At 41.3% G+C, this 22,867-nt stretch overlaps 3 protein-coding genes across 7 annotated transcripts in view; 2 read left to right on the top strand and 1 right to left on the bottom strand.

Moving 5' to 3' along the window:
* The window catches only part of tmem163a (transmembrane protein 163a), a 61,356-nt gene extending 55,681 nt beyond the window's left edge, over window positions 1-5,675 (bottom strand). The window contains exon 1 of one of the 2 annotated variants that reach the window (XM_069698872.1): window positions 5,145-5,675. In XM_069698872.1, the coding sequence (XP_069554973.1) occupies window positions 5,145-5,346 (202 nt within the window). In that variant the 5' untranslated portion in view covers window positions 5,347-5,675. The remainder of the gene's footprint in view (window positions 1-5,144) is intronic. The other variant, XM_069698871.1, reaches the window with a different exon arrangement.
* Window positions 5,676-6,448: 773 nt separating this feature from the next.
* On the top strand, window positions 6,449-11,313 carry acmsd (aminocarboxymuconate semialdehyde decarboxylase). Of its 2 annotated transcripts, XM_069698868.1 has the most exons (10): window positions 6,449-6,575; window positions 8,003-8,047; window positions 8,605-8,701; window positions 8,815-8,864; window positions 9,108-9,344; window positions 9,511-9,604; window positions 10,098-10,193; window positions 10,356-10,528; window positions 10,819-10,917; window positions 11,243-11,313. In XM_069698868.1, the coding sequence occupies exons 1-10, from the start codon at window positions 6,519-6,521 to the stop codon at window positions 11,303-11,305; spliced, it is 1,011 nt and encodes a 336-aa protein (XP_069554969.1). In that variant the 5' UTR covers window positions 6,449-6,518; the 3' UTR covers window positions 11,306-11,313. The 2 variants fall into 2 exon arrangements, with proteins under 2 accessions (XP_069554969.1, XP_069554970.1); XM_069698869.1 differs by lacking the exons at window positions 6,449-6,575; window positions 8,003-8,047; window positions 8,815-8,864 and having other exon boundaries at window positions 8,638-8,701.
* Window positions 11,314-12,104: 791 nt separating this feature from the next.
* Window positions 12,105-22,044, top strand: ccnt2a (cyclin T2a). 3 transcript variants are annotated; one of them, XM_069698867.1, is made up of 10 exons: window positions 12,105-12,781; window positions 13,576-13,657; window positions 13,761-13,889; window positions 14,181-14,241; window positions 14,824-14,886; window positions 15,797-15,842; window positions 18,030-18,193; window positions 18,292-18,362; window positions 18,676-19,993; window positions 20,167-22,044. In XM_069698867.1, the coding sequence occupies exons 1-10, from the start codon at window positions 12,624-12,626 to the stop codon at window positions 20,238-20,240; spliced, it is 2,166 nt and encodes a 721-aa protein (XP_069554968.1). In that variant the 5' UTR covers window positions 12,105-12,623; the 3' UTR covers window positions 20,241-22,044. The 3 variants fall into 3 exon arrangements, 2 of the variants coding, with proteins under 2 accessions (XP_069554968.1, XP_069554967.1); XM_069698866.1 differs by lacking the exon at window positions 20,167-22,044 and having other exon boundaries at window positions 18,676-20,160; XR_011310919.1 differs by lacking the exons at window positions 18,292-18,362; window positions 18,676-19,993; window positions 20,167-22,044 and having other exon boundaries at window positions 15,797-16,238; window positions 18,030-18,120.
* Window positions 22,045-22,867: the final 823 nt, after the last annotated feature.

Raw genomic sequence — 22,867 nt, 5'->3', positions numbered from 1 at the left:
AACCTTAAAAACATATCAAAAAGCAATTTGCCTGAACTTACACGCTGAAAACGTTCACTGTAACTGGCAACACAACTCTGACCTTTAAGTGTGTGCGTGTGTGTGTATGCGTCACAAAAGAGAATCATTCCAGAAACCACTGCTGATAGAGAGCTGATAAAGTCATGATTGTTTCATAAAGCAGAAAAGCTTTTAGCTTGCTTCTTACCAAGCACAACTTTAACAGTTAAAAGAGAACTACATTACATTAGTGTCACACTTCCATGCATTTGGGCCTCAAAAATCAAACAGATTGTAAAAGAATTGTAGAAATCAGAGCAGCAAAAGCTGAGCTATCCCGACTTTTAGTCTATTTTCTGTCATATATATAATGTACAGCATCAAATGTTCATATCAATGATGGCCAAAGTTTAAAATAATGACTGAACATATGTAACTTTAATTCCATTGAGAGAAAAAGCTCAGGATTCAGACTGCTCTGAACATTCGGTCTGCGATGACAATGATATTAACTCAGCACAGATTTCTTTATACGGTCACCTGCCCCAGACACAGCCTGCCGTGGAGTACAGACATGCACCCACCCACCCACTCACTCACTCTAACACCAAAGGTAATTATGCTCAAGAGATTTTATTGCAATGCCAAAAGTCTGTCAAACTGGTCAACCTTATATATAGAAAAAAAGTTGAGGAAAAAGTCAGAAAGACTAAAACTGCCACAATGTTCCACAATAAACAGGTAATGACAACAACTTAGTAACAAGCATAAGCTGCTCAAAGATTACAGCAGTACAATCCTGCATGTGTTTGTGCTGTCTACTCCAATATTTCAGATCCGATTTGGCCTCAAACATGCATGGTTTGATTTGAGAATGAGAAAGTATCTGTTAGTGAGGTCAGGTTGCATCAGTAAGAGGAAAGGTTACTTTAAAGTCTACACTGCTGTGATTGGTTGTCTTAGTGTCAATCAATGAGTCCCGAACCTTGTCCCTAACCCTAACCTAACCCTCCCACAACGTAACGACCAATTACAGGCAGAACGTCCCTCCAGCTGATCCAATCCAGTACCAGTCAAGTCACAAGTGCAAAATAAAAACAAAAAAACCTGGAAACAAGCATGATAAGTCTCCTTGAATATGGACCAAGCTCCAAAATAATCATACATTAACCATTATGCAACCAATACTATGTTTTTTTTAGACCCTCCTTGTCATCAACATCTTTGAGTTTCCACACGTACATTAATAATGCACATAATGTTAAAAGAATTAAAGAAAAACATAATGAGAATTTAAAGTCTCCATGCTCGTGCTTCGAGACTTTAAATGCTCAAATTTAGCTTTGTCAGACTTTACAAAACTCCTCCAGTGTCACATTTTACATTTTGCAAATGCCCTGAGGAAAGTTCTTCTCAGTTTTCATAAGATATCTGTGTTTTCAAAGCTCGTTGCTGGGGTACTCGTCGTTACATAACATTGCAGTGCAATTTGTCTAAGTTCATTTTGAACTCTTATTGCCCCAATAGTTCAATTATACCAAGTCTATCACCCTTTTCTTGTGCTGCGAGTGACCAGTTCACCTTGCATGCAGTTCTTATTGCTGCCAATTACCACTTTTATTCTGATGTGGGTGTAGACACAGGGAGATGGCGCATCCAGAAGGATGGTGCCGCTACTCGGATATGGTCCCTCAGCAGCTTCCCACCAGTGAACACTGCCAACTGTTCCAAATAATAAACTGCTTGGACTTACTTTGCCCAAATGCTCCAAAAAAAAAAATAATAATAAAAAAAAAAGCTTTTTCATTAAAAAAAAAAAGAAAAAAAGCTTAAGTGTCTTTACTCTTGTGAAGTAAAAGGTCACAGTTCTCATTTGGGGAAAATCAGCCAAATATACTCCAAGACTCTTGTAGCTTTAAAGAGAAAACTTTTTTTTTATGAAGTCTTCACCTCGGCATCTTCAGCATGTGTATATTTAGTAGCCTTGCATCAACAATGTAATACTTTCAGTGTTATTCTCATAATGGTTTCCTAAAAACGTGTGACATGAAGGGGAAAACATCACAACAGACCATACGTTTGAAAGAGAAACTCATTCAACATCCAATTGAAGACAATTCTGTTATTCAAGCTGAAACCGATTTGTTTCAAGATACACAATCAAAGAAAATTAAGAAGCTCACATGGCTTGTGCATAAAGGGAGCTATAACATCATCTGGAAGGCTTCAATCAGGGCAAATTAAGTCAACTGTCTCACTGTGCAACTTTGTATGCAAGTGTGTTCTTTGTGTACTTTTACTTGCTTCAGTTTTTAGGGTGAATGGTTAGTTTAGGGTCAGTTTAAGGTTAAGGTTATGTTTTGGTTCAAGGAAGTCTCCAGGAAATGAATCTAAGTTCATGAAATGCTTGTTTGTGTATACAGTCTTCTTGGAAAATGTTTGGTACAGTTTGTAAGGGTGAGAATCACATGGCCTAATTTATAGAGCTTCAATGATGCACTTCAATGTGCATTATTTAAAACAAAATGAATCGGGAGAAATAAAATGTATCATATTACCTAATTGCAAGACACTTATTTTACAACCTGATCAAACTGTTAAATAGGGTTGGAGTTGCCGCAGTGATTTTCTATGGATATTATTTCCCAGCTTAGAAATGGTCAAATCACTTAAGTGAGAGACATTTTCCAAACACACACCCTTTTGATAGGCAAACAAAGCCACTATACAATTGTTCAGAACTGAATATTGACAAAGATTACCCAAACAATTTATACCTATTCAACAGTATACATAGCAGCATAAAACCTCACTTAAAAAATTACAAATTAAAAAAAATTAACATGAATGTACATTTAGCCCCAAATAAAGGCTACTCAAAAAGCATTGACAAATAAATAATACTTGGTGTTAGAACTGGGATGTTCAACTCTAAAGACAAACTTTGTTAAAAGCTAAACTAGCAAACTAGCGTGTGTGCATGTGCGTGTGTGCCTCAGAGGGGGGAAGTGAGGCAGCATGTTAAATCACTCTGCTCACATGATCCTTCACTGGGGGATCAGACAGAAGGCATGTGCTCAACATCTCGTACATCTCTCTGACTCATTCACTCACACGTGTGTGTGTGTGTGTGTGTGTGTGTGTGTGTGTGTGTGTGTGTGTGTGTGTGTGTGTGTGTGTGTGTGTGTGTGTGTGTGTGTGTGTGTGTGTGTGTGTGTGTGTGTGTGTCTCCTGACACTTGTCTCTATCACACCTTTCTTTTCCAAAAATAATCAACATCAGGCATGTGGCTTAAAAGGCTGATAACATGTGCAAAAGGAAATGCATTGGTGAATATATTCATTGGGGGCATGTGAGCTGAAGAGATAAATTCATTAAACTTTTGAAAAATCAGAAAGCCTACTTCAAACCTTTACTATTTATTCACTGGAGTTCAATCCGAGGTCACCATTTCACGTAATATGTTACGTTAGTGCTTATAAAGCCTTTTATATCTCTGCAAGTAATGACCTTTATTTACATCACCCCAGCGGCCAACACCAGCAGAGCAATATAATGCATTACATACATTTAAAGGGGTACTCCACCAATTTATTATCCTATAGCTCCTTCATTAATGGCAGTACGGTGAAGAAGTTCTAGAGCTACAAAGTCTGCATAGGGAGGAGGTTGGGGTGGATGGATGGGTGGACAAAACATTACAAGCTTCATCACCCAGAAGACAACTCTTCCTTTCTCTGTTTAAACATAAAATCAATGTTTCTTTTACCCAAGGCTGTTCCATAACCTTAACCGCATGTTGGTTATTAGCTATTTTAACAAAGGTCCTCTACTTTTACCCAAAAACAAAACCTGAGCTAGTTGTTCTTGTGCCTAGACCTAACCATAGTGGAAAAATATTGGCATATTACATCCCTAATTCTCTCTCTCTCTCTCTCTTTATATATATATATATATATATATATATATATATATAAAACTTAAATAATACTACTCAGCCTCTTAAAAAACACTGAACAACATCTATAATGTTAATGTCTATGGTTCTAGAGGTAGTTTGTCAAGCTTGAGAAAGAAACCCCTGCTGATGGCATAGTAATGTCATCACGGGATCTGACTACAATTATTTTAAAGTCTACAATCAAATTAAAGGGTTTAGTCTTCTTAATAAATTAGAAATCTGCTGACTAAAATGTGTCCTAAAGCCGTTTACAAAATAAAAAATGATTTAACAAGATACAACAAATAACAGAGAGCAGCCAAAAGATGGCGGCTGGCATCTGTCTTTTTTAATCTTTCATTAAGGTATTTTCTTGGGTGGGCATTAGGCAGATAAGTTGACTCCAGATCTTAGAAAATATTCAAAACCAAACATCATTGCAGTTAAAACACCAAATACAGTAACTGTAGATTTCCCTCATTACTCAAGACATTCTCATTCAACGTGAGCATAATTAGCAGGATAGGAAGAAATACTGTTTAATTAACATGTTAATTACCTCTTTAAACCAGATCTAGTAAACAGAGGCCTGCATTTTAAAAAAACCTAAAGGATAGTCTACAACTTAAGCTACAGGCTTTAGGGTTTAATGTATGACTTAAGCACTATTTTTTTTTTTTATCCCCTGTGGAATTTTTATATTTCACAAGTTTTATGCATATTAGATAATGAATGTGATTATATAGCAGGAAAATCACAAAAGCACACTAGAGCTGAGGCAAATGCACACTTACAGGTTTGTTAGACATGCATGTGACTCCTCTCAGAAACCTGCTGAGAGCAGGCTGAGTCTCTCAGTGCCTCTGGTAGCATGTTTTAAGAAAAAATTAAAAAAGAATGCCCACAGGCAACTCTGTCCCCACAGGTAATGTAGGCTTTCTTTGTGAAATAAATGAATACATGAATGAATGACTGGCTGTGAGAGCCAAAAACAATTTTTAAAGCTTTGAACTCAACTTTAGAGTTCCTTGAATATGAATCCTGCTGATGTATGACAATCATAAATTATTCAAAGCAGACTAAAAATACCTCACGGTGAAAAAAAAAAAAAAAGATACCCACCCTATCTTCGCCGTGGCCGCCCCTAACACGCACACGAACAACTTTTTAAAATACCCAACATCACATAGATATATGAAGTTACCTTCTCCCTCCACACTGTCAGTGATTTTCATCTCCTGGCCCATGGTGAAGGACTCGGGCTCGGTGGGGGTTTTGGCTTGCTGGTGATGGTGGTTGGTGAAGCCATCTGGGGCGCACTGGCCGTTCCGCACCGTGGCCGGGGAGGGATCCACAACAGTCGGGTCTGGGACAGGGTAGGAGTCTTGGGTCATCTGGTCTGTCATTGTTGCTGCGGTTGTTTTGTTTTCAGTCTCAGAGGAAGATGGGGGGGACAAAAAGATTCACATCGGTTCGCGAAGTGCAGCAGCCATCCAGCGCGTCCACCGGTGTCGTCTCAGTTGCGCAGGGGGGGGGTGAAGACAAGAGATGCCGATAAGAGGAGATGGGAGATAAAGGATTTAACTCCCCAACATCAATAGCGAGGCAACTCCCTCTGAGAGAAGTCGAGGCTCTATGAAAATCCCCTGTCCGACTGAGCCAGTTAGACAGTTTAGGGTTAGATCCGGCGATGCGATAAACGGCTGAGATCTGCTGTGAATCTGGCAGGCGGTGCCAGCAAGTTGTTTTTTTTTCCCTCCTCCCCTTCCTCCTTTTCTCCTCCTCTCATAGCTCGGCATCTAATTGCCATACAGAGACACTACATGCAATGCTCAGAGACACCTGTCCTGCAAGCATTTTAGTTTGACATAAAGTTTGAATTCTGCAAAACAGCACATGTAGAGATGTTCAGCGGACGACCATAGCTTGTTTTAAGCAACTTAAAAATGTTATATTGTAAGCCACTACAGATGACCCTATATTTTATTTTCACATGGTTACATTAATTACCCACCAGGTAGCGCCAAAACGCAGGACTGTGCACAAGTGAGGATAAGTTCATGAATAAAAAAAAAAAAGGATCAGTTCAGTAGCCTAATATTGGATGGCTACTTATTTTTATGGGCTGTAGGTAAGTGAAATGAACTGCAAAAATGGAAGCCAGCTGTAATCATAATGTGTCTGTACCATCTTGCAAAGTAAACATAGATCTATACAAAATAAAAAGAAAAAAGAAAAAAAAGAAAGCACAAAACTCAAAGTATAATATAGGCAGCCAAAATAAGACTGCTTTCCAGCTGTCTGTGTAAATGTAGTTTTATCCCATAATACAACTTAATGGCTCTAAATATCAACATCGATGACGTTAAACACACACACCCCTCCTCCGCCCTCAGACTAATGATTTCACCCTGCTTGTTTTATGGATTAGGTAATAAATGACGAGGGTGTCCCAGCAGCAGCCATTCACCTGCCAGTCATTGGTTCTGTCTGAGGGCGGGGGGTGAGTTTGCCCACAGTTAACGCAGCGTATCTGGCGCGGCAGACCTCCACGCTTCCAGGAGAGTAAACATTAAGGATGAAGGTTGATATTCACAATCATATTTTACCGAAGGAGTGGCCCGATTTGAAGCAGGTAGGCACTGCCAGATGCCGGCTCTTTAAGGATCTGAGAGGTTTTTATAACAGTCTGGAGCCTCAGCAGGAGTAGATCCTCCCAATCTAGACTCCATCTCATTTTGAGTAGTTCAATGGGTTAAAAAACACACATCTGTCTGTAGCACTTCTGTAGCAGACAGAGCGTAAATTCAGTTCAATGCCCGTAACACAAACTGTATGTCTATGTGAGTTTTTCCAGTGGCGTGATAGCAAGGAGTTTAACAGCTCACTCCATAAATCTGTGCTCTCTGTGGATGGTTAAACTTTAATCAATGACACTGGCCTTGGTCTATCTGTTCCTGCCCTTATGTCTCTGTCACAGGCCTGAGCTAATGATTTCCCACCTTTAGTGCTATACAGGCGACATGGTCTACAGCCAGATGTCTTCACACTCCACAAGATCTCTCTTCATCCTTCTTCCTTTCTTCCTTTCTTCTTTCTTTCTTTCTTTCTTTCTTTCTTTCTTTCTTTCTTTCTTTCTTTCTTTCTTTCTTTCTTTCTTTCTTTCTTTCTTTCTTTCTTTCTTTCTTTCTGTCTGTCTGTCTGTAGTAAAGAAATGTATACTGTACATAGCATGTATATCTCCACCAGGTTTATTTCCATACCATATTCTGACCAGGTCAAAACTTGGAAATCTATCTTTTAGTACAAAAAAACATTCATGCGCACACAAAGATTACTTAAAAAGGTCTGTCAACATCAGTCACATTGTGTTTAGTCACGTTTTATAGCTGAGGTCTAAAGAGAGCGAATGTGATCTTTGTAATATTTTAAACACGTTATCAGATTGAAATCTTGTTTTTAACAAGCCGTTATAAAAGTCGGGAGGGGGGGGGAATTCATGCAGTATAAGGGAAATAAAACAAGATTTCAAGCTGTTAAAGAACCAGAGAATCTTAAAAATAACATTAAAGTTAGATTCATATCGACTCTACTGTTGAACCAGCATTGATACATTTCTTTTATAAGCAGGCTTTTGCTACTTGAAGAAGGCTGTAAAACCCGTCTTGCATTTTGAGAAGCTGAAGCCTCTCAGCAGCATCAACAGAGTACACAGTACAGCTGATCTGCACGGATATGAAACACAGCGCTCACGTACAGTAGATCATTTGCAGCTTCATTTGTATTCCATAGCATCAGCAGCCTCAAAAGGGATTCATTCTTTTGTTATAGGGAGCTGGAGTGTATAGTCCTAAAGGATGATGACCAAAGCCTCACAGATGGGATCACACAGGCTGTTTTAGCAGGGCGTGTGCAGGATACCGAGACATGCTCTTGATTACATAGATTCGACATCAAAATCAAATACAACGAATATGTAATCTATTGCACGGTACATGTTGTAAAGTACGAGACATTTCTAAACTGCAGTGTTAGTAATCATGTGTTTTCCCTTTGTTTTAGAGGTATGGATATGATGGGTTTGTCCAGCTTCACCATCACTGCAAGGTGAGTCACTTTTTCCTCGTCTTTTTTCCCCCCTGTATAAACAGTACAGGTACAGCGTTCTTTGCTGAGCACACAGCAGGTCCCTTCCTGCTGCTCTCCGCCCATGAACCCGTCAGGCTGGTCCTCGCTACGTGAGCAGCTGCAGGTCTCAGTACGGTGCCTCTGCATCAGCAGAGTGATTCGCTTTCAGCCTGGCAGCTGGATAGCCGATGTAACTTTAAGCATCAGACACTTGGCTGAGCTTTCGGTGGCACTGAAGCACACAAACATGAGCCGAGACTTGTGATGAACATTAGACTTAATTCTAATGTGAAACAAGACATAAGAAGACTGAAACCCTCTTGGCAACACGGGTGTAGATTCACACAGATAAGAAAATGTGCAGCAAGAGTCAACTCACTGCTGCCATCGTGTGGTTACACTTTGAAATGTAAATGTTCCAAAAGTCACAAAATCTAATTGGATTGAAAATGAAATCTGCCAGGAATCCAGACTCTACCATGAAAAGACAGTGTTGACTGCAGTCAGTTCAGTTTGGTGTTAATGTTGCGTTTCAGGGTGAAGCACAGATGATGAAGGATGGGAAGCTGTTCAGGGTGATACAAGAAAACTGCTGGGATGCAAACGCACGCATACAAGACATGGACAAACATGGTATATATATTTGTATATATATATATATATATATACACACGAACAACACAAAAAAAGTTTTTGGTGTTAAATCTTACTGATACCTAAAACCATTTTCACATCATGTTGTTCAGGAGTCACAGTTCAGGCCCTTTCAACTGTTCCTGTTATGTTCAGTTATTGGGTAAGAGCAAACTACATCAGAGAAAATTTGATTAAATTTTTTTGTTTTACTGCGCATCAGATAACTGAGCTCTATCTACCGACTACTATTGCTTCATGGAGAAAATAGTGAATACCACAATCACTTACAAAGTTGACTGCAAACCTGCTAACGATCCTCCACAACATACAGAATATTACCAACATGCATTTGCCTTTTACAGGATAGATATTTACATATTTGAATCTTATTTTCAAATTTCAGGCCAAACCTCATGACACATTGGATCTCTGCATCCTTTTAAATGACGATTTGGCCCAGACGGTGCGTGGCCACCCCAGGAGGTTTGTGGGTCTGGGCACGCTGCCCATGCAGGCCCCCGATTTGGCCGTGATGGAGATGAGGCGCTGTGTGAAGGAGCTCGGCTTCCCTGGGGTGCAGGTTGGGTCGCACATCAACAACTGGGACCTCAACGCCCCTGAACTCCACCCCTTCTACGCTGTGAGACACCGCGCTACAACGGCACATTGCTTATATGACAACATCATGATATTGGGGACAGTGTTGCCGACACTGTCTGCACACTTCAGAATTTCATTTGGCACTTAAAGAAAAAAATGTCACATTCACTTAAAACGCTGATCGTTCGGTTTTGTCTTCCGTGCAGGCGGCGGAGGAGCTGGGCTGCTCCATATTCGTCCACCCGTGGGACATGCAGACCGATGGGAGGATGGCTAAGTATTGGCTGCCCTGGCTGGTAGGTGAGGGAGATCGAGTAGTAACAGGACATATTGAATATCACGTCGGGCCTAGTCAAAAGAAAATAAAAACTATTTTCTCATGAAAAAAATGATCACTTTGGAGCTCTGTGTTTAATCATCTATACACAGACCAAACCAAAGGGCGAATATAATATCTACGACCTCCTAGCATGATCAGTGAAGCCAAATCAAAACCACATCACTATATTTCTTCATGCGTTCTACCGAGAGGTGTTCCTCGTAGGGTTTTTTTTTTTTCTTCCCTTTTGACAAAAATATTTTTGTCATTCAAGTAAATCTACACCTCTCTTAATCAGATTTATTCACAATTAAACATTATAATCCTCACGAAGGGAAGATTTACTGCTGGGATTTTGTATTCTCCTTAATGCTGCACCTGTTAGTGAGGATCATGTTATGGCTGATAGGTGTATATTTCTAAAATTCAAGGGCAAAGAAAAGCTCTGTTGTGTTTTTTTTTCTATTTTTGAAGGGATGCCGTCTGAGACGACCATGGCCATTTGCTCGATGATATTTGGAGGGATCTTCGAGAGATTTCCTAAACTGAAAGTGTGCTTTGCTCACGGAGGTACGGAAGACACCAGATTACTATGTTTATGTCACAGCAGATTCAAATCGGCACGAGGCCTTTAACTTTAAACGATTCTTACCTCGTTGCTGGATTTCGGACGAGAGGGGCCGCCGCGTGTTGCCGTCTTGACCGTAGACGCCGTTGCTCATCTGGTTGCAGGCGGCTCTTTCCCCTTCACCGTCGGCAGGCTCGAACACGGCCACAGAGTCCGGCCTGACCTGTGTGCGGTTGACAACAAGATGAGTCCACGGAAATACCTCGGCTCTTTCTACACCGACTCTCTCGTTCACGATCCCGTCGCCCTGAAGCTGCTCGTCGATGTTATCGGAAAAGTGAGCTCGCAGTCGTCATTCATTTGACACAAAGTCATGACTTACTGGTGCTAAGAAAGGATCCAAACGTTCAGAGGACTCCCAATATTTTGAGCGAGGAGAAAATGAAAATAACACATCGGGACTTATTTCTGGATCACCACTGTGACCTTGGCTTGGATTCAAAAGCCGTTTACTCGGCTTCTTTCAGCGACTCCGTGCTATTCTGATGCGTCAGGATGTTTTACACCGACACGCAAACTGTTCCAACTTTCACATGTTTAAGTTCACGTGTTTTATTCCTCTTCCAGGACAAAGTCATGCTGGGAACAGATTATCCTTTCCCGCTCGGTGAGCTGCAGCCGGGATCGCTGATCGAGTCCATGGACGAGTTTGATGACACACTAAAGGTAATAATATTGACCTCTCCTTCCTTTAAGCAATTCATAGGTAAGCCGTCATAAATGGGCTATCACTCATAGACATGTAGAAAAGGCTTATTAGCGGCAAAGCACAGACAACAAACTGTGTTTAAAAGAAGGTTAGAAGCTTTTCCAAGCTGGAAATAAATGTTTACAAAAAAAAAAAAAAATCTGTCGTTGTTCTAGTTTTCAAATGGAGCCAATGTAGTATACATTGATGATTTAAGAAAAAAAAATATATATATATATATATATCTAAACACTAAATATCCAATCCACTATCTAATATGATGTGTGCCCTTTTGTGTTGCAGGATAAATTGCTGGCTGGAAATGCTGTGGAATTTTTGGGACTGAAACGAGAGCAGTTTGTGTAACAAATTTTTTTTTTTTTAAATGAATTGCAGAAATTTTGACTTGTTATTGTAGGAAAAGCACAGGTGTATTATTAATGGTTCAACTCCATTCAATGTCCCAAACCGCGAGTACACAAAGCGGCAACTCGGTAGAATACACCAGTGCTTTTCTTACAATAAGTCAAAATGTCTCCTGACTTGACATTATATCAGCTCACATCCTCCTGGACTGTCAGACAGAGCCAATGTTCAAGTTTCTGCAATGTGAACATTAAATTCCTTTTTGAAAGTTAACAAGCGATCACTCTGCGCGCACTTGTACACAAACCCAAACACACGACACAGGAGGCGGAAGTAAATTGCAAGATTTACTCACGTGGGTCTGCAGGTTTCAGGGAAACAAAACAAAACAAAAACAAAAAAAAACAGGCAGCAGGCAAAAACTCAAAAAGTCACACAGGAGGAAAGTGACGAGCTGGAAAACTGAAAAAAAAAAAAAAAAAAACTTACGAGGAAGAACAAATACTTGACGATTGGACAAGTGAAAAAGAAGAGAGGAGGCACATTGCTGGCTGATTGGCCGACGAAACACAGGTGCGCATTAAAAGATGGCGGGAAAAGACACGCAGGAAGTAAACAGACTAAGAACATCCGGGTAACTGATGACAAAATAAAACAGGAATAATCAAAAACTGGCAAAACTCCGTAGTTCTTTATCATTTGTAATTCTGTTGGTAAACATACTCAATCCTGTCAAGGCGATTAACTTAAAATAAATACAATTTCGTTCAAATGTGAAATAAAAAAATGTAAATGCCGATTACACGCGACCTCACCATGGAAGAAGTCACGTTTAGTTCTAATAGCCTAATTTATATGTTTGTGGCTGACGGCTAGACAGCTATTTTTACACATGAGAAATCAATATGGAAGAGAGGCCATAATGTTAGTTGTTTAACGAGGCAGGTGGAGCGCTTACGTGTCTTGGTAGCCTACATTGCCAGTTCTACGCTTGGGGAAAGGATGGCTTTATTTGTAGAATTAAACAAAACAAAACAAAAAAAAAGTAGAACACTTTAGGCAGAGGGGTGTCTCAAAATATCAAAAATAAAAGCGCTAGGAAAGTCGTCCACTCCCTCTAAATCACAGATCCACTGTAACGGGGAAGACACAGGCCTCAAGAAGGCCACAGCGGCAGTGACGTCACTCCACCAGCGGGGGGCAGCAGTGAGCTCGGCCACGCCTCCACTGCCAGCAAAAGAAGTAAAAGAAGAAGTCGTGTTTTTCCTGCGCGACGTCAGCGTCACATCCGCTTTCTCGATGCCCAAGTGAACGAGTAATGGCGGCGTGCCGGGGGTCTTCGTCGAAATGGTTTTTCACACGGGAGCAACTCGAAAACACGCCGTCCCGCCGATCCGGAGTGGAACCAGACCGGGAGCTGTCCTACCGACAGCAAGCAGCGAACCTGATCCAGGACATGGGTCAGAGGCTGAACGTGTATCCTTTGTAAACAAACTTCTCCCCGAGCAGACATGGCGCGAGCTAACTGTTGGCCGGGGGGCCGTTAGACCATGTTTGAAACCTCGCTGAGTTCAGGGAGCGAGAATCAGGACTAATAGTTTATACGCTTTGTTTTTGTTTGTTTTTGTTTGTTAAAAGTTATTTGACACGTTTAAAACCCTTCGTCTGGGACAACGGTGTCGTCGCTGTCTTGTGTATCGACGCGCTGGATTAGCACGAAGCTAGCTTGCTAGCCGAGGGTTTGACGTTTTTAAAAGGCCGTTAGGCGGCTGTTGGTCCACTGAGACAGACAAGACGTCCTCCGTCCTCACCTCCATCCGTCTCCACCTCACCTCCATCCGTCTGGACAATAACGCCGTGCTACGTCACGTTTCCTTGCTGATGTCGGTTCGCCACTCGTTTCGCTCCAGTACGACATGACTCGTGTAAAGCTGACTGAACCTCCCTGTCCGCCGTCTTTACTCCTTCTGGTCTGTTATCGACACGCGTGTCTTGGTTTGACAGAACAGCGGCGCCGGAGGAAGTGTTCAGATCCCGGGCTGAAGAAAAGGTTTCGGTCCAGCAGCGTCATATAATACAACGTGCGTAAGAAATCCTCCTGAAGTAGAAGTAGTGGAGAACCGGTGTGAAGAAGTGACGTGTGGCAATCAAGTGGAAACGATCACGAACCGACAAATTGTTCTTAAATCCAGTACTTGAGTAAATATGCATCCACCGCTGTGTAATGGCATTCAACAATGAATACTTTTCCTTGACCAACGCCCTCCCAGCTCTCAACTAACAATAAACACAGCTATTGTTTACATGCATAGATTTTATATGCACCACTCTTTCACCAAATTCCACAGGAACGTAAGTATTGTGAAATCACGCTATTGACTTGCGTCCCGCTGTCGCGTGTCGGACGGACTGACTTTCTTTGTGTTGTTTTCAATATCTCGGTGCTTTTCCACAGATAATATCTCCAACCACCTTATTCTTGGCTGCAAAAGTGGAAGAGCAACCTCGGAAACTCGAACATGTGATTAAAGTTGCACACGCTTGCCTAAATCCGCAAGAATCGCCTCTAGACACAAAAAGTAATGTAAGTGTTGGTACATCTACATATTGTATGTTTCTTTGTAGTGTCTTTCCAATTGTCTCAGCGGTCACGGTTTCTCAATGTATAGCTTGGGTGTGCCACATTCCCCTAACGCTGTAAAAGGGGCCTGTCCTGCTGCTTGGTGTGTACCAAACACCCCAACCCATCAAGGCTTGCATTCATAGTGGAATGAGCCTCCCTGTTTGGAGTTTTGGCCATTTAAAATCAGTTGTTCGGGGCTAGATCAATAGACTCATTACAATTGTGTTGTAATGACTGTCTATCAAACTTCAGGCATACCTCCAGCAAGCTCAAGAGCTGGTGATACTTGAATCCATAGTGCTGCAGACCCTGGGTAAGTAGTGGTGACTGGAGTGGATGACTTGAGAGCGGTTTGTTTATCATAATCATTACCATTGGTTAATGATAAGTAAGGGCGTAGTGCTATTAATCACTGTTGACTTTATCTATCACAGCCTGTTGACTGAAATGTTTTATCATCTGCTCTATGGTTATCATGTCAAATACATATTTTCAATAAATCATGTAAAGGTGACATGTCATTCTCCTATTGCCGACATTAGTCATAAAACATGGTACTCTGTAGTACATTTTTCACAACAATATTTTGCAAATGTTAACTCCACTCCTCAGTCGCAACATTTAAATTTACATCCGGAACAGTTTGGGCTCACTTATTGATTACGTTCAATACCGAGAAATGTATTGACACCCTCAATGAAAGTGGTCAGAGTCAAAAAAAGAATAAAAGAATTGACTGTCAAGTTCCACATTTCCCATTTAAATATAAATACCTTCTAAAATCTGAATTGATGGCCTCAAATGGAGCGCTACCTTTGTTTGTTTGATTGTAAAATGACATGTCACCTCCCAACTGTGTTTGTGTTGAACTCACCTGTCATGTATTTTGTTCCAGGATTTGAAATTACTATTGATCACCCACACACTGATGTGGTGAAATGTTCCCAGCTAGTGCGAGGTAGAGGCTTCCTTCTTTGCTCTTTGTGCCCTCTGCTCTTGTTTGTCCCACCTCAGATATGGGTGGGGAGGGGGGTGAAAACCTTGCTGATTTAATGGTTACCTTGAACCACATACCTTGTTCTCTTGATGACCTTTTGAGATCATTGTCTGACATAACATGAATCACAACATTTGCCAACACTTATTCGCCAAGTCAGAGACTTTTTTCCCCCCGTTTTGTTATCATTAGCTTTAAGAACAACCCATAATTATCTGCTTGCCATTGCCAATACTTATAATATAACTGCTAATATTAATCATAGAATTGGAAAATATAGTTATTTATCAAATAAGTCAAACAAAATTATAAAAATCAACAACAATTGTTATCATTAGCTTTAAGAACAACCCATAATTATCTGCTTGCCATTGCCAATACTTATAATATAACTGCTAATATTAATCATAGAATTGAAAAATATAGTTATTTATCAAATAAGTAAAACAAAATTATAAAAATCTATTGAAAAAGTTGTTTTTAATGATAATAGCAGCCCAACTCTCCTTATTCTTAAACAGGTATAGGCCACAAACAATAGAATAACTGAACATACTTTTGTACCAGGTGATAATTATCTAAAGCTGCTGAACTCCACAGTTGAAGAAACGTTGTAACCTCTCCATCGTCTGAATGATTATAAAATGATAGCAAAACGTAATAAAGTAACATTTAAAGTCAAACATTATTGCTGCACCAGGTTGCATCTGTTGTTCCCAGTCTTGGTCTTGGCCTAATCAGTGCATTTGGAAATCAGTTTAAAAATGATAAATGTTGACTACCCATCCTAATGATAATAAAAGTATTTTGGTTTGCAGAAATTATAATCCTTTTTCCTTTTTTCTTTCTTTTTTCTCTCTGTCTCTTACAGCAAGCAAGGATCTGGCACAGACTTCCTATTTCATGGCTACCAACAGGTTGTTATCCTGCCCCTCCTTTGTTGCACTTTGACTGCACACCATAGCTTCCTGTAATGCAGGGTACCCTTTCAGTGTCCAACGGGCCCTACTTGCACTGGTGGTTGTTGGGACGCTTGCCTCCACCCCCTCAGCTCCCCTCCTTTCTATAGAGGTAGCGGGACATGGTGGATCGTAGCGTTACCGGCCCCAGTTGCAGTGCGGTGTATTGTACAAGGGACCACGTGTTGGCACAGATGGGTTGAATGCAAGATGTGAAGTGTAGTGGTGCGCTTGAAAACCCACATGTTTGTTCGGTTGCGAAAAAGTGCATAATTCTAAAAGAAAGACACTCTGGTAGCCTGAATAGCAGCTAAAGATTTCACAGATGTAAACATTTCTCGTAGAGGTCTTCTGGTAAGTACCGCAGATACATTTTTGAAATTTTCTTTTTCATATTCATTTGTTCAAAATGCATTATCTCTTTCAAGATTATTCATATTTTGTAATATTTGCTTGTCTTTAAATGCACAATTTTTTTTTTTTTCTAGCTCTACAGCATTCTATCGTACATTTAGCGCATATGAACTTAAGATAAACCTAATTGTGACCCATTAAGGACCTGCAGAATATTAGGTTTTTACCATTAGCCCGGGTTGGTCCACTTTACCACGCCGTGCCAAGCCGAGCAGTGATTACATGCATTTCCACTTCAGCCTCACAGCAGGGAATAACTGCGCTGCTGTAGTTCTGTTGGTTTATAGGGGCCTATCATAGCCAACCAGAGATGGTCTTGTCGTTTTTATCACAGCTAAATTTGTGTGTAGGGCCGGGTATTATTCCGCAATATTTGACACCGGTACTGATATCTTGACTTCAATACCGGGTTGTAAAAGTACTTATGTAAAAAAAAAAAAAAAAATAGTGGTGGCATGGCTCGGCGCGACTTTACCCCCTGCTATGAAAAACCCTAAATGTAATGCAAATAACTAAAGCCATTGAGTATCTCGTGGACTGATCAAAATGCATTGGGTGATTATTTGCTCTAAAGCAATGAGAAATTGTTCTTTATTTGAAAACTGGGTCCTTAAAGGGTTTGTTTAAAGTACATGATGGTGGAAATGAATTGGTATTAATGTAATTTACTTTGCCATGAACAACTTCCAATTAGTTCACAGTATTTGTACAATGGCTGTGACTGGTGTTAAATGTTTTTGTTCTTATTAATAGTGAAAGCTGTTGCCTGTTTATTAAATAGTTCAATACTGTCGTACATGACTTTTCACCAGGGCACAAAGACTCGCATTCTTAATTTTTTTGTTTAAAGTTTAAAGCAATCTGAGATGGATTTTGAAATGTTGACCAAATTGGCTAAATGCACACAAATGTTGGCAGTGACTGATAACTGTATAAAAATATTATAATAATTTTTCGATAGACTGTTTCTTCATGCATTGGGATTACAAAATACCTATATACTCCCAAGTGAGATTGTCACTGTATACCCGAGTAATTCATGTTTGCAAATCTACGGTTGCAGAACAATGTTATGTAATAACATGGTATAGTATTTAATTTACACTTCTACCATACATGTCCACAGTCCCCTAGTAGTAGCAGTAGTATCCCTTGCTTAGGAGGATCCATTAGATTTTTCAATTCAAACTCAGTCCAAAGAAAAAGAGAGGCCCATACAGACAGGGTTGTAGGGGCAGCCCCTTGTCAGATAACTGTACAATGATGTAACTGTCACATGGGCAGCCTCATGGTCAGTGTTTCACAATGGGCAGACTACACTTAGCTAATACACATGGGTCCCCTCTCCACTCCCCTCACTTTTGTTTTTACACCACCTGCATTTAATCCAGTCAAATTCCACTAACGCAAAATCGTCACATGACACAATCTATCGCTTACTTTTAAGCACGCAAGAAACTATTTCCATATTATACCGGCATTATAAAGTTATAAGATAATATCACCTGTATTTGGCTTTAGATTGAATTGTGTTAACTGTATCAACACAATCAAACAGTCTATCTTTTAACAATTGTGCTCCATTGTTGAAACTTACACCAACAGTATATTAAAAGTGTCTGCTCCCTCTTGTGTTTTTTTTTTCTCTTTTCTCCACATATGGAATCCATCCTGACCACACCTGGCCCGCATCAACACACTCGCACACTTAAACCCTCACACACTATGCAGTCTACACCTCACTACCTTCTGCCTACAGTACAAGCCCACAGTGATTGCCTGTGTGTGCATCCACCTGGCATGCAAGTGGTCCAACTGGGAGATCCCAGTTTCTACTGATGGGAAACACTGGTGGGAGTACGTGGACAGCTCTGTCACTCTCGAGCTGCTTGACGGTGAGCTGAAAGTCGCATCTTTCAGTGCGTTTAGTATAATTTTCTATATGGTTATGTTTTGCAAGCATGTTTACTGAGGGCGTGTCCTGTATTTTCAGAGTTGACCCATGAGTTCCTGCAGATTTTGGAGAAGACACCCAGCCGGTTGAAGAGGATACGAAACTGGAGGGTAAAAACATTGCTGCTCTCTCAGTCTATTGTTCTTGTAGTACAGGCTACATCTCCCTTACACATCCTGCACTTATCAAATTTAAATTATGGGTCAAAGACATCTTTCAAACAGCCCAATTTGGCCCCTTTTGCAATATTGACGGCAGGTGTTAAAAATTGAAAAATATCTATTCATGTAGGATTACATGCAGCAGATGAAAACCTGGCTCATTGATCATTTGTCTTGATACCACTGTTGAATTCCCTTCAAAAATGTTTCGAGTAAGAAAACCCAAACTCTTCACAGCCTTCTGACTCTTTCTATCTTCTAGGCGACACAAGCTGCTAAAAAGCCCAAGAATGACAACACCCAGTTGACGGACAACGCGTTTGCCGGGCCCTCAATGCTTGACGGCCCAGGGGATTCCTCATTTCTTGGAGCTCCCTTATCCAACCCAAGTTTTTCCAAAGCAGGCGCTGCCTTCCCTGTGCCCATGCCCGGCCAGTCCAGAGGAGCAACCTTGTCTCTGGACGCCATGGCTGCCACGTACAATCCAGCTAGCCACAGTGAGTGGCCCCAGAGCCAAGCAGGGTACCCTTCCACCTGTTTAAAACAGGAGACTCATGGCGTCCCTCACCAAGAGCCGACAATGTCCTTGCAAACCTCCACTTCCTCTTTGCTTCAGCATCCGCCGCTATACAGGACTGAGAAAACAGTAGATTTTAACCCTGTCAAACAAGAACAAAAAGGAGCTGGTGGGAGTGCAGCGGGCAAGAATCAGCCACCACCTCAGTCTGCTTACCCTCCACCAGCTCAGCAGCCTCCACCTCAACCCTCTCCAGCTCAAAAGCTTTCTCTAGACAAATACAGAGAGAAACATGCTGCAGAGCTGGCTGTCTCTGGGCAGAAACGTCGGCAGGAGCAGCATGGAGGAGTACTGGACTGCGGGGATATGTTGTCCTCTTCCTCTACCTATGCACCATCCACTTTGAGCCAAGTAGACCACAGAAAACATTCACAGCCCCACCAAACATCCCACGGAGGTGGTGGCAGCACGACTGCCTCCCCAATGAAAATGAAAGTTCCTTCCACTTCAACTTCAGGGCAAGAAAGACGTCATCACAGTGACAAACGGGACAAAGGCTCGCTCAAACTCCGACTGGCCATTCCCGGATCCAGCAGCAGTTCCCAGCTGGATAAAAGCGGACAGCCAAGCAAAGACGAGCTTAAGATGAAGATAAAAGTTTCATCCTCGGAGCGCCACAGTTCATCAGATGAAGGCGCGGCAGCCAACAACAACAAGAGTAAACATTCCAGCCCACTTGTAAGCAAGGAGAAGCAGCATCGCGGAGCGGAGCACAACCTCCATCGCCACCACAAGCACAGTCACGCCCACACACACAGCGGCAACGGACGAGGAGGCACAGAGGTCCCAGGTGGAGGGGTCGGCCTGCTGCGGGGTCCTCCGGGCCTGATCGGCATGGAAGGGACGACGCCAACTCCTCCCGGATCCGCCCCTTTGTCTACATCCTCGTCGCGCAAGAGGGCACACCCCGAGGCCAGCCACAACCACCACCACCACCACCTTTCGTCCTCCACTTCTTGCTCCAAAGTGAGCAAAATCTCCAAGGGGGGCACTGGTGCTGCAGGTACTTCATCTTTTTCTTCCCCCTTTTCTCCTCCTTACTCCTCTCCTGTACTGCAGTGTGTCTCATCTGGCTTGCAGCTCTATGGCTAACCTCCATCCCACCGTCCTCCTCTTCCTCCTCCTCCTCCTCCTCCTTATTCTTGTTTCTCCTCCTCCCCCTCCTGTCATACCCAGGTGGGCTGCGGACCTCTCAGCAGTTCCCTCCTCCTAGCGAATCACCACATGAAGTGGGAGAGCAGAGACACTGAGTCCACCACTCTGCAGCCATGGCCAGCACATGGAAATGGCAACAAACTACCCACAACTTAGACTTTGAAGACTATGCTCACCTCCTTGTTAAGTGCCCTAGGAAAATAACTCTTTGTGATGATAAACCCTTTATTGAAAGGCAGAAACAAACTTATCTGCAGAAAACAAAAAAGTAATCTTGGACCTTTTCTGAGAGACAAGAAAGATGAAAAATTATGCTTCCTGACTCACATCTGCAGGCTGTGATGCTCAGTCGTGTCTTTCTGTTAGTGTGTCGAATTGCTGCTTGGTCACCCTTCCTCCTCCAATGAGTCTAGGAATGTGCAAAGGTGGGTGTGTGCGTGTGGGATGAGGAAGGGCTGAGTGTGTGTTTCCACTACGGGGGGGGGTCCCTTCCCTTCCCTACGCGTCAGATCTCCATATGGGAAAATACAAGTATTACTTTAAAAAAAACAAAAAAAAACAAAACATGGAAGGTCCTCATTTACTTCCTCTATTTTTTTTTTAAACAAGTTATTTAATTAAATCACATTTCTGCGGTTGTATGCAGGAAGGTAGTGGCCTGCTGGAGATGATTTCAGTTTTAGTTTGCTGGCATTCCATTTAGTACTGTTGATGGATGCAAATTTTTTTTTTTTTTTTTTTTTTTTTTTTTAGGTGTACAATTTCATCTCCCGAATTACTTTTCTTGTTTCTTTTTATACTTAAGTACTGTGCGTATGATTTGCATGTTTCAATCATCAAAGGGATTTAAAAAAGAGCGCTTGCTGTTTACAGAAAAATGGAGATAAATGTACATACGTTTTTGTATGTTTAAAGAAAAAAGCTATACCATGACTACTCAGGTTTGGAGCTGCTTGTAAGTATAACAAATATAATACGTATAAAAGAGTTTTATTTTGTTGATCATTTAGATTGGGCATCATCGGGTGAATGATTCCAGCATTCCAGTGGCGTGTGCTTCTTACAGCCTTGCTGTAAACGGTGATGTACTGTAGGTTTCCATCGCAGGAAATATCAGTAAATTCCCTAAGCAACTGGCACTTCAGACACCTATTTATCCCATCAGAGCGATGCAATTTCTACCACACACAAAAAAATTTGGACCTCCAAGTAGACCTTAAGCTGGATGCCAAAGGTTGTGCCTAAAAAAAAAAAAAAAAAAAACAACAACAACTGATAAGGACAGTAGTAGTGTGCTATTAAAGTTTACATAATCCCTTTTACTTTTAAGTCAATCAGACATTTCATGACATTAAGCTGTAGCCCTTTAGATGTCAGCCCATGAAGGCGATGCATTTAAGTGTTATTCAATCAACCATTAACAGAGTACTATTCAGGAAAAAAAAAAAAAACCTCTTGGCCCATTTCCATCCTGGTAAGCGTTGTTAGAGCAGTGACCAATTGGCCAGCTATATGCAAAATGACCTCAAGTATCTGCAACGTACACATGCTTGATAGGTTTCGGTGTCACCGACTTCCACATCCAATTGGTTCTTTTTACATTGACAGTCATGTACCTGTCTGGACACACCTTCACTTCATACATTAAACACTCTTGTTCTAAAAAAAATCTCAACATGGCCCGGTCCCCTTTGTTCTTGAATGGGTTACTTTGTGTTAGAGCGTGCAACATACCTAATGAGGCTGAGGCGGAATTGTTTGTACCCGTTTTAGGGATTTACAGTCGGGCGCACAGAACAGCGGCAGATGTAGACAATGAGCGTTAGCCACTTATCACATCTTTTTTTTTTTTTTTTCTTTTCTTTTCAATATTACAAATAAACTTTAAAGTTGCCACTACCATGTTACACGTTACGTTCTGGTTTTCTATCACTTTACGTAACGTCTGTCTATGTTACGAGACTGTAAGAGTAAAGACACTTTGTACTTATGTGTAGAGTTGTACAAGAGGAGTAATGTTTTTTGCAGCAGTTAATTAAGGAAAAGTTCAGTGGCATGTCGCTTAAACAGATTTAAACGCAGATTCCTTGACGGCTCTAAATACGTATTTTTACACAGTAGAGTCTCTAGTGATCACTTGTGATTGGATCTCACCGTCACGCTCGACCTGATGAAATTGGTTGAGCGTCAGGTTATTTCAGAGGGTTGGGCTCTGTGCTGCAGGTGGATTAATAAACTGGTGGGGGGTTGTGGGTAAAAAAAAAATTTTTTACGGTAATAAAGGCATGCAGAGATCTTCAGGTATAAGAACTGTTTTAGTGGAGGGGAAAAAAAATATCCAAAACTATCAAACTTGCTGTAACATGACGGTAACATGTAAAAGCACCAGGTCAGATACAAACATTATCTCTTTTGCTTATTCGGGGGACTTGAGTCGAGTCGGTGATCCATCAGCGCTGCCCAGGACACATTTGCGTTCACATTGCTAAAAGAATGTGGTCATATGAGTAGCTGAGTGACTCGGATGAAGAGCCAACAGGAAGTGGTTTCATATTAACTGAAAAAGCAAATCATGTAAAAATAAAAAAAAATTAAAATGCTGCACTATGGAGGAGACACATTTGATCTGAACCTAACTAGACCACAAAGCATCACAATCTCCCGTTACACTGTATAGATTTAAAATTGGCACACTTTGGACTTAGAGTCTGTAACAAAAATC

Source organism: Brachyistius frenatus, unplaced genomic scaffold (genome assembly GCF_029030835.1).
Source record: "Brachyistius frenatus isolate BFR_SWC_R1_liver_20210118 unplaced genomic scaffold, ASM2903083v1 Contig_28, whole genome shotgun sequence".
NCBI lineage: Eukaryota > Metazoa > Chordata > Actinopteri > Embiotocidae > Brachyistius > Brachyistius frenatus.
This window is presented reverse-complemented; position numbering and strand designations above follow the sequence as displayed.

Coding starts and splice junctions, on each gene's coding strand:
- ccnt2a (XM_069698866.1), top strand. CDS start 12,624: ATGGCGGCGTGCCGGGGGTCTTCGTCGAAATGGTTTTTCACACGGGAG. Junction 18,194..18,291: donor CACTCTCGAGCTGCTTGACG/GTGAGCTGAAAG, acceptor CTGTATTTTCAG/AGTTGACCCATGAGTTCCTG. Junction 18,363..18,675: donor AGAGGATACGAAACTGGAGG/GTAAAAACATTG, acceptor TCTATCTTCTAG/GCGACACAAGCTGCTAAAAA.
- acmsd (XM_069698868.1), top strand. CDS start 6,519: ATGAAGGTTGATATTCACAATCATATTTTACCGAAGGAGTGGCCCGAT. Junction 9,605..10,097: donor TTGGCTGCCCTGGCTGGTAG/GTGAGGGAGATC, acceptor CTATTTTTGAAG/GGATGCCGTCTGAGACGACC. Junction 10,918..11,242: donor AGTTTGATGACACACTAAAG/GTAATAATATTG, acceptor TTTGTGTTGCAG/GATAAATTGCTGGCTGGAAA.